The 12,019-nt window shown below is 33.8% G+C and overlaps 1 protein-coding gene across 2 annotated transcripts; it reads left to right on the top strand.

Moving 5' to 3' along the window:
- Positions 1-4,510: 4,510 nt before the first annotated feature.
- Positions 4,511-11,280, top strand: LOC107585300 (dnaJ homolog subfamily B member 12-like). 2 transcript variants are annotated; one of them, XM_016272259.1, is made up of 9 exons: positions 4,511-4,738; positions 5,219-5,384; positions 5,537-5,682; positions 5,774-5,950; positions 6,052-6,131; positions 9,723-9,832; positions 10,143-10,315; positions 10,464-10,598; positions 10,708-11,280. In XM_016272259.1, exons 1-8 carry the CDS (start codon positions 4,606-4,608, stop codon positions 10,586-10,588), a joined length of 1,110 nt encoding a protein of 369 aa, XP_016127745.1. In that variant the 5' UTR covers positions 4,511-4,605; the 3' UTR covers positions 10,589-10,598; positions 10,708-11,280. The 2 variants fall into 2 exon arrangements, with proteins under 2 accessions (XP_016127745.1, XP_016127743.1); XM_016272257.1 differs by having other exon boundaries at positions 4,512-4,738; positions 10,704-11,280.
- The last annotated feature ends 739 nt before the right edge of the window (positions 11,281-12,019 follow it).

Genomic DNA, 12,019 nt, shown 5'->3' with positions numbered 1-12,019 from the left:
GGAGAAATTGAACACACTATGTTAAAAAGACTGTGATTATGAATACATATGAGAACGGTGGCCTTAATTTCTTAGATTTCACCACTATGAACCACACCTTTAAGATTAATTGGATTAAGCATCACTTAAAAAAACCCACTTCTGTCTGCAATTTTATCCCTCATTATGTTTTTTCAAATATTGGTGGTCTTAGTTTTGTTTTGATGTGTAATTATAATATAGATCAAATTCCAGCTAAGTTATCTGCCTTCCACAAACAAGTGCTCCTATCTTGGTCATTAATATATAAGCATAATTTTTCACCGCATTGCTATTTCATCTGGAATAATAGAAACATTCTTTACAAACATAAATCTCTTTTTTTTAAGAACTGGTTTGACAACGATATTAAATTGGTTAGTCAGTTATGTAAAAAAGAAGGAACACTCCTTTCTTATGATTAATTCCTTTCTTATTGTAAAATGCCAGTTACTCAAAAAGAATTTGCAATTGTTATTGGTTCAATCCCTTCAGGTACTCGCATGCTATTTAAAGGTATTTATATAGACCATTCTCCCGATTTAGTGTCTTTTGATGTTAGTAAATCTTATATTGGTAAAATTTGTTTTTCATTAAATCCCAAAAATAATAATAGAGCTATCCGTACTCTTTTCCAAAGAGAAATTGTTACTGTACCTTATGTTTTGTCTCATTGGGTCTCTTTTTTGAACGGAAAATTGATTTGCCGGAGAAAAGTGTGGTTGTTACCACAGAAATATCATCTTAGAAATAAGATTAAAGAAGTTTCTTATAAGCTTATTCATAGATTTTATCCAGCAAATCATTATTTACAAAAATTTTAAAAAGGAATAAATGTAAATTTTATTTTTTGTAATGAGTATGAGGAAACTGCCTTGCACTTATTTTGGTACTGTACTTGGTTACACTATGGCGTAAGGTCCAAAAATTTATTAACGAAAATATTCAGAGTTTAAGACCTTCTTCACTCCTATGGGAAAATGTACTCTTTGGCTTTACTGACTATCCTGACCAAGAGGAACAGTACTTTTACTTAATTCATTTACTTATTCTATTGACCAAATTTCACATTCATAAGTGTAAATTTACCAATAAAAAACCCAATTTTATGGTTTTGTTGACTGAAATATTTATATATATTGACAGTATCAGAGACTCTGTGAATAAGAAAGCTGTAAGAACTTTGAAAGTTTGTGAACTTTACAATATATTTATTTGATTTATATATACGTACAAGTGTATGTATGTATGTACAGTGGGTACGGAAAGTATTCAGACCCCCTTAAATTTTTCACTCTTTGTTATATTGCAGCCATTTGCTAAAATCATTTAAGTTAATTTTTTTTCCTCATTAATGTACACACAGCACCCCATATTGACAGAAAAACACAGAATTGTTGACATTTTTGCAGATTTATTAAAAAAGAAAAACTGAAATAACACATGGTCCTAAGTATTCAGTGTCAATATGGGGTGCTGTGTGTACATTAATGAGGAAAAAAAATTAACTTACATGATTTTAGCAAATGGCTGCAATATAACAAAGAGTGAAAAATTTAAGGGGGTCTGAATACTTTCCGTACCCACTGTATATCTTGTATTTTTATTTTGAAGTTTTATACTTTCCTCCCCCTGGCAATTGTTTTTTTTGTTGTAATTTGTCCTTCTATCTTTTTATTTTCTTATTTTAATGTTGTTTTATTGTGTGTTATTTTTCCTTGAATAAAAAATAAATAAATTTAAAAAAAGATACTGTGCAAGCCTGAGGCGCGTACTGGAAATATGCTTATTATGACTGTTATTAATTTACATTTTATTAAAACCTGAAAAAAACCTTTCTGTCGAGTGATGTAAATAAATTTTACAATAGTTTATTGTGCATGCATATTATATTTAAAGTTGCTTAAGCGAAATCAAGGAGTTTATAAGGTTTATTCATTCTTTATACTGTAGACATGTAGAACATATCCGCGTTTATGCATCAATGTCTGTAATGTGTTAAACTTTTAGGAATCTTATCCAAGTTGTAGGCTAGTCACTATTGGTCAGTCAGTCGTATCTGACATAAAGGATCAGCGAATGAAACTGTGACCACAAACACCATTAACATAAGTGAATTATATGGCAATAATCAGCAATATGCTTTCACACAAATAACTTTTTATTTTTTGAATGTTTCAATATGTGTTGACACAAATTACTTCTTTGAATTTTTCATTGATATAAAATTGCATTGAGTTGTTAGAAAAGAAATGCGTAGAGACGTTATTGCTTGCACAATTGGTGGCTGACTAAATACTTTTTTGCCCCACTGTATATATATATATAATTCTTTAAATCCTGTTAATTAATTATGTGTCTTTGAGATACTTAAATAGTATATGTGAAACATGTTGCATCTTTATTTAACAATTTCTGAAGTGAGATCTGATTAATTCCTATGAAGTGCTTCTGTAAGTTGTAATCTTTCATTCTCATATCCTTTACATTTTATTAAAATATGTTCAACTGTTTCAGGAAGATCACATTTAACACAAAGTCCAGATTCATGTTTTCCTATTGTATATAATGATTGATTAAGTGCAGTGTGTCCAATTCTAATACGAGATATTATGCTGTCTTCCTTTCTATTCCCAAAAATTCTCCTCTCATTTCCAACTATTTTTTGAATATTATATAAATGCCATCCTTTATTATCACCATCTCATTTACTTTGCCACATATCTTTGAATGCTTTTTTAATTAGCCCTTTTATTGCTAATTTATACATCGGAACATTAAACTCTATGTCTGGATGTTTTAATATATATATATATATAGTCTATGATATATATATATATATATATATATTTTTTTTTTTTTTTTTTTTTTTTTTTTTTTTATCCCCCATTGATCCACCTGTTAATTTCCTTCTATTCCTATATGTGCAGGTATCCATTTAAAAGAGATAACTGTTTTTGTTTGCATTCTGAACAACCAACTTCATAGGAGCATACCGCCACCTGCTGTGATGGAGTGTGAAGAGAATGATTCGTTTCATACGTGATTCCCTTATTCTGTCCATTAATCCACAATACCTAATACATCTTAAGATTGTTTCCCTGCATTTGGACCATCATTTAATATGTTACTTAATATGAATTCTTTAATTCCTAAGGATTGCAATTCAACTTTAGGTCGTTCCCTTTCCCTTGCATATGCAGTACATATCATCTAAACGTGTTCCACTGTTGGTACTATTAAACAAACATCACATAAACCAGTATTATGTTTCACTGAAATGTGTAATGTTTGGTTAAGATTTGAATGTCCTGTTCGTATATATGTGAACATGACTTGTCCCTACTACTAATATTATGAAAGATTTGACTTCTCTTTATGCTCCTTTGTACTTTGTGATAATGCCGACCTGTTTGACAATATACCTGCCATTTCATGTTGCATGCTTTTAATATAACATTTTTCCCTTCTGCCCTGCTAAGTGCAATATTTATACTTGGTTCATCCATCTTTAAGGATTCTTTGGCCATTTTGTCTACCTCCTCATTGAATTCCCACATGTGCTGGTACCCGTATAAAACGAGAAATGAATCCTATCTGTTTTATACTGTATATGTAATCATGATTTCCGATTCTATTTGTTTGTTTGCCATGATTGTTACTTCCTTTACTAGTGCGCCCACTCTGCTTTCAGACCGCAGCACGTTTCCGGAAGTACAACGGGATATTATTATTAATATTATTATTATTTGTTTCAGAATTATTTTTACATTATTATTATTATTATTATCAAATAAAATATATTAAAGAAATTAAATGATAAATTATATTGTACAAACACCTTCAGGAGAACAAACCCATCGATAAGCAGAATAAACAAATTGATCAATAAAGTAAAAATAACATAAATAGTTGTAAATAAACGTGACTAAAAATAGATTAAATTAAACGTTAAAAAATATATAGATCAAACCTTATCAGTCTCAAAACATTTCTTATATTGCTTCAGGAATCTGTCACATTTTTATTTTAGTAAGTGATAGAACTCTATTGAAATACAAAGAACATAACTTAAAAAGGGATGGGAAAATACACACAGATAAACAAAGGACAATCAGTCAGAAATATAAGATCGTATAAATGTGTTATTTGTATCATTATTTAAGAGTTTAAGAGATTTTACAGTAAGGGAAACCTCAGCAAGTAAGTTACAAAGCCGGCGGGTACCTTGATATCAATTTGACGTCAAATATTAGTCAAGATTTGATCAAGATGCAGTAACATCATTTTAAATTCAGTTTGACGGCAATAGGAAGTTAATCGCACATTGAAATTGGTTTAATTTATATGTAGGCCAATATGTTTGACATTCAATTTAAATCAAATCAACTTTTGACGTCAGTTTGATTAGCATATTTGACCGGGTTTTTTTGTTTGTTTTTGTTTTTAATGTGAATTTGATGTCTCTTCATCTCTGGAGCGGATGATGTTCTGTTGACTAGTGGAAAACTCTTGACGTTGTCGGAAACGTCATCAGGCTGCGTCTATGGGTCAGCAGAGAGATCAGTCATCAGTTCCGCCGTCGCAATGGAATCAAACAAGGACGAAGCGGAGCGCTGCATCGAAATAGCCATCGCAGCGCTGCGAGAGAATGAGCCCGACAAAGCCCGACGGTTCCTCGAGAAGGCACAGAGACTGTTTCCCACCGACAAGGCGAGATGTGCGTGTAATGTAAATACATGTATAGCGGAGATCGTAAGAGGTCTGTTAAAAGGCCACCGGAAAAGCTGAAGTCTGTAGTTAGACGGTAATTAAGGCCTTGGGATCTCGATCTTTTATTATGCCTGTGAAATAACAGTATTTTCTACTTTTAATTGATCTAACTGAATGTTGTCGAACCATATAGTTACAGTTCTTGGTTATATATCACTTCTACTAGATGTTTATATAGTATTTACATTTATGTAACGTAAGTAATGTAATCGTACGTAATATAACCTTAATTACAATTTAGTATTTATTATTTTCACTTATAGAGAGATCGATAGAGTGGGTTGAATATATAGATAGATAATTAGAATATACAGATAGATATTAGATAGAGTGGGCTGGTGGATTTAAGATAGATAGATAGATAGAGAGAGACACAGATAGATAGATGCCAGTGTTTCTTATTTAAATGAAAGTTTTCTTGTCTCAGCTTTACTAGAGTCTATTGCTGAGAATGGAGGACCTTACACAAGTGAAGAAAACATTAGAGAAAATGATGGATACCGAAACCACAACACTGAAGATCACTCCTCTGGACATGGTGCCACAGAATCAACCAAACCATACACATCAGAGCAGCTGGATGCTGTCAAAAGGTCTGTTATTTGTTTTAGACTGCTTGCCTAAAAGTCCGGGACATCTTCATTATTTCTGTGAAGAACATTTTGGTTTATATGTGTGCATAGTTGTTTCACCGCCTAACTACTTTCTTCCTATTCTACTGTGATCTGTCGTTCGCTTGATGCAGAATTAAGAGATGTAAGGACTATTATGAGATTCTTGGAGTCAGTAAAGAAGCCTCTGAAGAGGATCTGAAAAAAGCCTACCGAAAGCTGGCTCTAAAGTTTCATCCAGATAAAAACCATGCGCCTGGTGCCACTGAAGCATTTAAAGGTAAAATGCATGACTTCAGCCTTCGTGCAATCAGTATGGAGAGCGTTTGCATGTGGTCTTCTCATTTGTGTTGTTTCCTGGTCTTCAACAGCTATAGGTAATGCTTATGCAGTTCTGAGTAACCCTGAAAAAAGAAGGCAGTATGATGTTTACGGTGAAGAAAAAGCCCATCCGACTCACAGGCATAGGACCCATCACAGAAATTTTGAAGCAGATATTTCCCCTGAGGAACTTTTCAATATGTTCTTTGGAGGTGGATTTCCCACCAGTGAGTCTTGTGACCTTTTTAAATGTGGTTTTAGAATTGCAACATGTCAGTGGTTGTGGTCGAATACATCCAAACCGTGACATTTCTGTTTACGCTTTTAGGTAATGTGCATGTGTACAGCAATGGCAGAATGAGGTTTGGCCATCAACCGCGTCAAGAACGACGAGAACAACAGAGAGAAGTAAGAGCCCAATCTTCAAAGATTATAAGGGGTTTTGTGCAGATGTTTTACTTGTAAGCTAAGGTGGGGGGAAGATGTGCATTTATTGTAACATAATTTACATTTAAGTTTAGCATGTACAGAATGATGAGGCATCAGATGGTGTGTTGTTAAGGGGAATATTGTCATAGCACACAATGTAAAATTCTACAAGAAGTTTTTGCCTTCCACTTCAAAATATTTATCTCCACAAATCTAAAAACATTAATATGTCCACAAGTCCCTCGTTAACAAATATACACAACAACCTAGGGCTGCACGATAAATCGAAATAGAATCGAGATCGCGATTCGACAGAAGCTGCGATTGTCATGCGTATCTTTCAGTGAAGCACGGTTCTGTGATCAGCAGTAAATCTCCATCCAAAGGCCAGAGGGCGCTCTCGCGCTGAAACTCCAAAATGCGCCTTGCAGAAGAAACCAAGAAAATGCCTATCACTGCAGCTGAATAAACAGAAGATTCAACTGCTTTCATTGATTCAACGTGACTAAACACATGACTACGGCAATATACAATTTATCTGAGTTCTTATTATTATAATTTTCATTAAAATAAAGTATATTTATAATGCAATGCCTTTATCACTGCTTAAATACTATGAAATATGTTGCATGCCTTATTCTGTGTAAGAAGCCACATCATCTCACAGAAGGATTTATTTCAAATACTCGACTGACGTTATGAAGTGAGTTTGGAGTCAAAATATGTTATTAAATGTAGTATTTTCACATGCTTTCAGATGGAGCAGCATTTACTTCACAGAGCCGTAGTTCACTGAGAAGCTATGCAAACAGCTGTCATTATCGCGAACGATTTCTTCGATTTCATAATCGTAACTTGTCAGTGAACTATGGCTATGTATAGTAAATTCTGCTCCATCTGAAAGCACGTGATGATGATTTCCTGCTGATTACAGAACCGGCATTACTATCAAAATGCGCATGACAATCGCATTCGATTATCGTGCAGCCCTACAACAACCTTTGATATTCAACATAACATAATGTCAGAGATGCTATTTTCCAGAGACACAAATTAGATCAGCTAACCTCAATACTGTTTCGACTGACTAGATCTTACAAATCTTGATATTCGGGTGAAATTACAATTAAGAAGGGCGCATAGCTCTTTATTACATTTGTTATGAGATTGTGTCACAGGGTTTCTGCAGGTCTTAAAAAGTCTTAATTCTCCCTCCCACATATTAAGGACTAAAAAGGTTTTAAATCGTAACAAGAAGGCATGTCATTAAATGTTGTTTGCACTTCAAAAAAGAAAAAAAAAAAGAATATCTGCCTCAGTGTTTTTGTTTTGTTTACTAAGATGCAAAGATGCTTTTACTTGAGATGCAAATTAGGGGTGCTCCGATCGATCGGCTACCGATCACTATCGGCCGATAATCACGTTGGGATGATCGATCGGCGGTCTCTAAAAGGCCGATCTCAAAAAAACGATCTCAAGCTGATGACGCTGCCGTGAGAGGTTTGGCACGACATGCAGCGACTCAGTCTCTGCACGTGTGAAATAATTATAAGGCTGAAGGTAAGGTACTCACCTTCATATTTTTTCATTAACTTATAAAGTAATGTGAAAACCTTGTGTGAGACGTAATTTCACAAGCAGCGTGAGTGAATCACCATGCTAATGGGCTATTTTTGTACAACCTACATTTTTATTTTATTTTTTCTATCTGTGACACTTTTTCCCTATTGTGTTGTCAATGTTAATCGAATTGTGTCCTGACAAAAAAAATTTTTTTTTCCTACTGTGTTGCATAAAATATTAAACTCATTTTGTGTCTTAAGATAATTCATATAAATTCAAGTCAAAGTCAATAAATTCAAGACTCTTGACAAGATGAATAAAATAACATACAATTTTGTGCAGAATACACTTTTATTTGTCAGCCTATCTCGCTTTCTTTCAGTAGCGGAAATTTAAATGTTAGATTCTGGAAACGAGATCTAAATTTAGTGGGAACGGTCGGGTCGGGAAGAAAATGATTCTAAGCGGACAGTGGGTAAACAGAGTGAATATATAGCAGGTGGGTGCGGAATAGAACCTTGCGGGAGCGGGACTAAAAAAACAGTCCCACGCAGACCTCTAGCTGCAAGCGCTGAATTAAAGTAACAGCGCATTGTTTGCACAGTAAATATGAACATGGATTGACACGAAAATTTTGTAATTACACCATAAATGCATATTATTAGAGTCTACTGTGTTTCACAGTCAACACATATGGCTTTTTGGCTAGGTGTAAAGGGAAAGAGCACTTTTAGATAAAGAAGGCAATAATAGATGGCACTCGTGGAGGTAGGAAAACAAAGCTCTTTATGAACTGCAGGATTGCTTATAATAAAGATCTAAATGCAAAAGAAAAGGCTGTAGAGCTGTCTATTTCTGTCAATGGTAAGTTTGTGATAATGTAAGAAAAGTAGTTTAAATGTTTTGCCATTTGTTTGAGCAACTTAATATATAAATCTAGAAGTAAATGCAAAAGTAAAAAGCATTGAATAATGTGTTGCTTATATTTATTGTGCTTAAACATGTCTGTGAAAGATTGTATTATTGTACTGTGTGGAAAAAAAAAAGAATTGCAATGCTGAAAAAGCATTTTCAGTGACGATGTTTGGATTTGAAATCAAAATAATAGATAAATGTTGTGTTTGTGGTAAACACGGATCAGTAGCGGACTCCTGTGTGAAAGCTGCTTCTCCTCTCACAAGAGTCATCTAAGAGGGGAATTCCCCCCATTTTCAAAAATGAAATTCAGGCCCTGAATAAATGTCTAAAAATCCTGATTGGAGTATCACTATAAATAGTTATAAATGATAAAAAGTAGGCTTTAAAAAGATTGGTATCGGCAGATACTGCTTTCTGTGATCGGCCTCCAAAATCCTGATCGGAGCACCCCTAATGCAAATTGAATATATGAAGGCGTATTTTCTGATAAACTTTATCATTAAAGTTTATGCTTAAAACAAGAACAAACATCTGTCAACGGGGTATAAAAACTTGTTTTCCCGCTTGAATTAAGTTGATTGGCAGATATTTGTTCTTTATTTAATCATAAACTCACTTAATTTTTATCAGTTTCTCATAAAACAAGACTTCAGATCTTTAAGAAAGCAAAACAAAATAGTGATGAGGAACATAATTTTTTATAGCATGATCAGAAGGTACAGTAAAAGTTATTTCCATATTCTAGTAGTTGAGAGCAGAGCTATTCAAGCCTTGAGCTTTTTTTTGTACAATGAATTAAACATGATGTGATCCATTAAATGTATTCCTTACATTTTGTTTACTTGATCTTAAAAAGGTCTTGAAAAGTCTTACATTTACCTTCATACAACCTACAGAAACCCTGTGTGTGCCATCTATGGTCAAGAGAACAAATGAAAATTGTTTGTGATATGTTACATTGCATTATTATTTGAGCCAGATGGTATGTATTTAAAAGACGTATTCAGGCTGATGAAATATAACAATAGTTCTTTCATTATGTCTTGGTGTGTACAGTTTAATTTTAATGAATTATTTTTTATCATCCAGGGTGGCCTTGCCTTGTTTGTACAACTGATGCCAATAATCATTCTGATCATAGTCTCGGCTCTCAGCCAGATGATGGTTTCCAGTCCTCCATACAGCCTCAGCCACAGACCGTAAGACCAACATTGACCAAAATGTGCATTATCTTAAAAAACGAGTACTTGGTGTCTTAGTATTATACACTATTATTTAACGCAGGTGTGTGTTTGATAGTCACATGAAGCACTTTCTCTATCCCATTGTGCATTTTGAGTTAGCTGTCACACTAAGCTAACAAAATATTGTTTATCATATCTTTAAATCTCAGTCTTAGAGAAAAATGTTCAAAGTGGAACCAAAAATATGTTTATCTAGTTAAAGAATGATGGTTGTCATGCGAGTGATAAATATCTCTGACGTTATCAAACATTCCACCTGCCTTAGATCCATGGGCCACACAAACAGGCGACACACTACCACTCTGAAGGTGCCTTACTATGTCGGCGACCACTTCTCAGAAGAATATACGGGGATGAATCTTAAGAATGTTGAACAAAGTGTGGAGGAGGACTATATATCAAACCTGAGAAACAACTGCTGGAAGGAGAAACAACAAAGTAGGTGACGCATATGAATCTGCGTAATAATGCGTGTTTATAGATGATGTATAAAGCAATGTTTCATGTATTTGACTTTGTCCACATAATGCAAGTGTAATTTTGCATAATATTCTGAAAACCTAGACATCTGTGCTCTTGTTTGCAGAGGAAGGCTTGTTGTATCGGGCACGTTACTTTGGGGACACAGACTTATTCCAAAGGGCACAGAAAATGGCAACACCCAGTTGCTCAAAACTTTCAGAAATACAGGTTCTGTTACATGGTCACTGAGTAGCAGAATGTGAGTTTACGTTGCTTTTCTGAATTTTCAAGTCTTTATCTAGTGTTTATCCAGTTTACCTGTTGGCATTCTTTAACCATGTTTTATCATTTTGTTCTTTTTCAGATAGTGTCCTGTTGAGACGTCATTTGAAGATGATCATATACAGAAATGCTCTGTTCTCTTCGCTAAAATGGGACATTGCATTGCACCAGTTCAAGAGAAGCAAAGATAGCCCATCCTGGTGCCACAGGGGTTCACTCTCGTCTCTCCTTCAATATCTGCAGAAAATTTCAAGTCATGGAAGATCTTACCATCTGTGAAATGGTTTTAAATATGGATTTAAATATGTAATGAATTAAAAACGAAGCATTGGATGATTAGCTGGTAGAGAGGAAAGTACACAGCTGTTAAATGGTAATCAATGCTGCTAGCTTACTGCTTTTCTTTTTTTATTTACCCCTTTTCTTCTCGAAGCATTTTTTTTCAATACCAATATTTGGGTTTTCTGAGCCAGTTCTGAAATTTCTAGTAGTGTTTGATCCATTTATCTGACCACAGGAAGTCAAATGAGTATTCCGGTGTCATTCAGCATTCAATGAATTGTTCACTGTGGTTTTGCCTGTTGGATTTTTAAAAAGAATGTTTGATATTTATGCAAATGGAAAACTAATAATTGTATTTATTAAATAGTATCATACTATTTTCTTCCATTTTAATTTATTTTTTAGAACCTTATCAACATTCATTTGAACAGTGTTTTGCAGAGTGGTTAGAGGGTTCTAAAGCATAATCAAGTGCCTTGCCTTACTGTAAACTAAGTTTCTGCAATATGCAATATAGGAAGGAAAAACATCAATGCTTGACATTAATGCTTAGACCAATTAGCCACTAAAATTTTCTTGGAGATGATATGAATACATTTTCTTTCTACAAAATAGAGTAGAGTTTAAACCCAATTATGTCTAGTTTCACATTCCAAGCATATGTTGCGCTTGCAGCATTCACTTACAAAAAAATATAAAAAATGTAGCCATATAAAGATAATTTTTTTTTTATGTTCTGAAATATTTGCAACCAGTGGTGCTTCAGAAAGACTGTCCGTCTGAAAGTAACATGTTCATTTTGATTTCCATCTAAAGCAAACAATGTTTGTAATTACCCAAAATGATGAACCAAATTGAATTGGCCAAATTAAAGATATTTAAATCATTTTTAAGACCTGGTTGATGAATTCTTTTAGTAGGAAAATGTTTTTGGTCCTTTTGGGAATAAAACTACAAGAAAGGTAATCTTTTTTTAATTGTCTGATTTATGAGGTAAGCACATTGAGATTTAAATACATATTAAGCAAAAAATAATTTTTATTTTACCCTTTAAGGCTGTCTTGAAGTGAGAACATGACAACTGTTTTTGAAAAATAAGTATTTAGGGCCAAGTCT

This window comes from Sinocyclocheilus grahami, unplaced genomic scaffold (genome assembly GCF_001515645.1).
Source record: "Sinocyclocheilus grahami isolate Dianchi unplaced genomic scaffold, SAMN03320097.WGS_v1.1 scaffold69.1, whole genome shotgun sequence".
NCBI classification, from domain to species: Eukaryota; Metazoa; Chordata; class Actinopteri; order Cypriniformes; family Cyprinidae; genus Sinocyclocheilus; species Sinocyclocheilus grahami.
The sequence above is the reverse complement of the archived record's forward strand: the minus strand, read 5'-3'. Positions and strand labels throughout refer to the sequence as shown.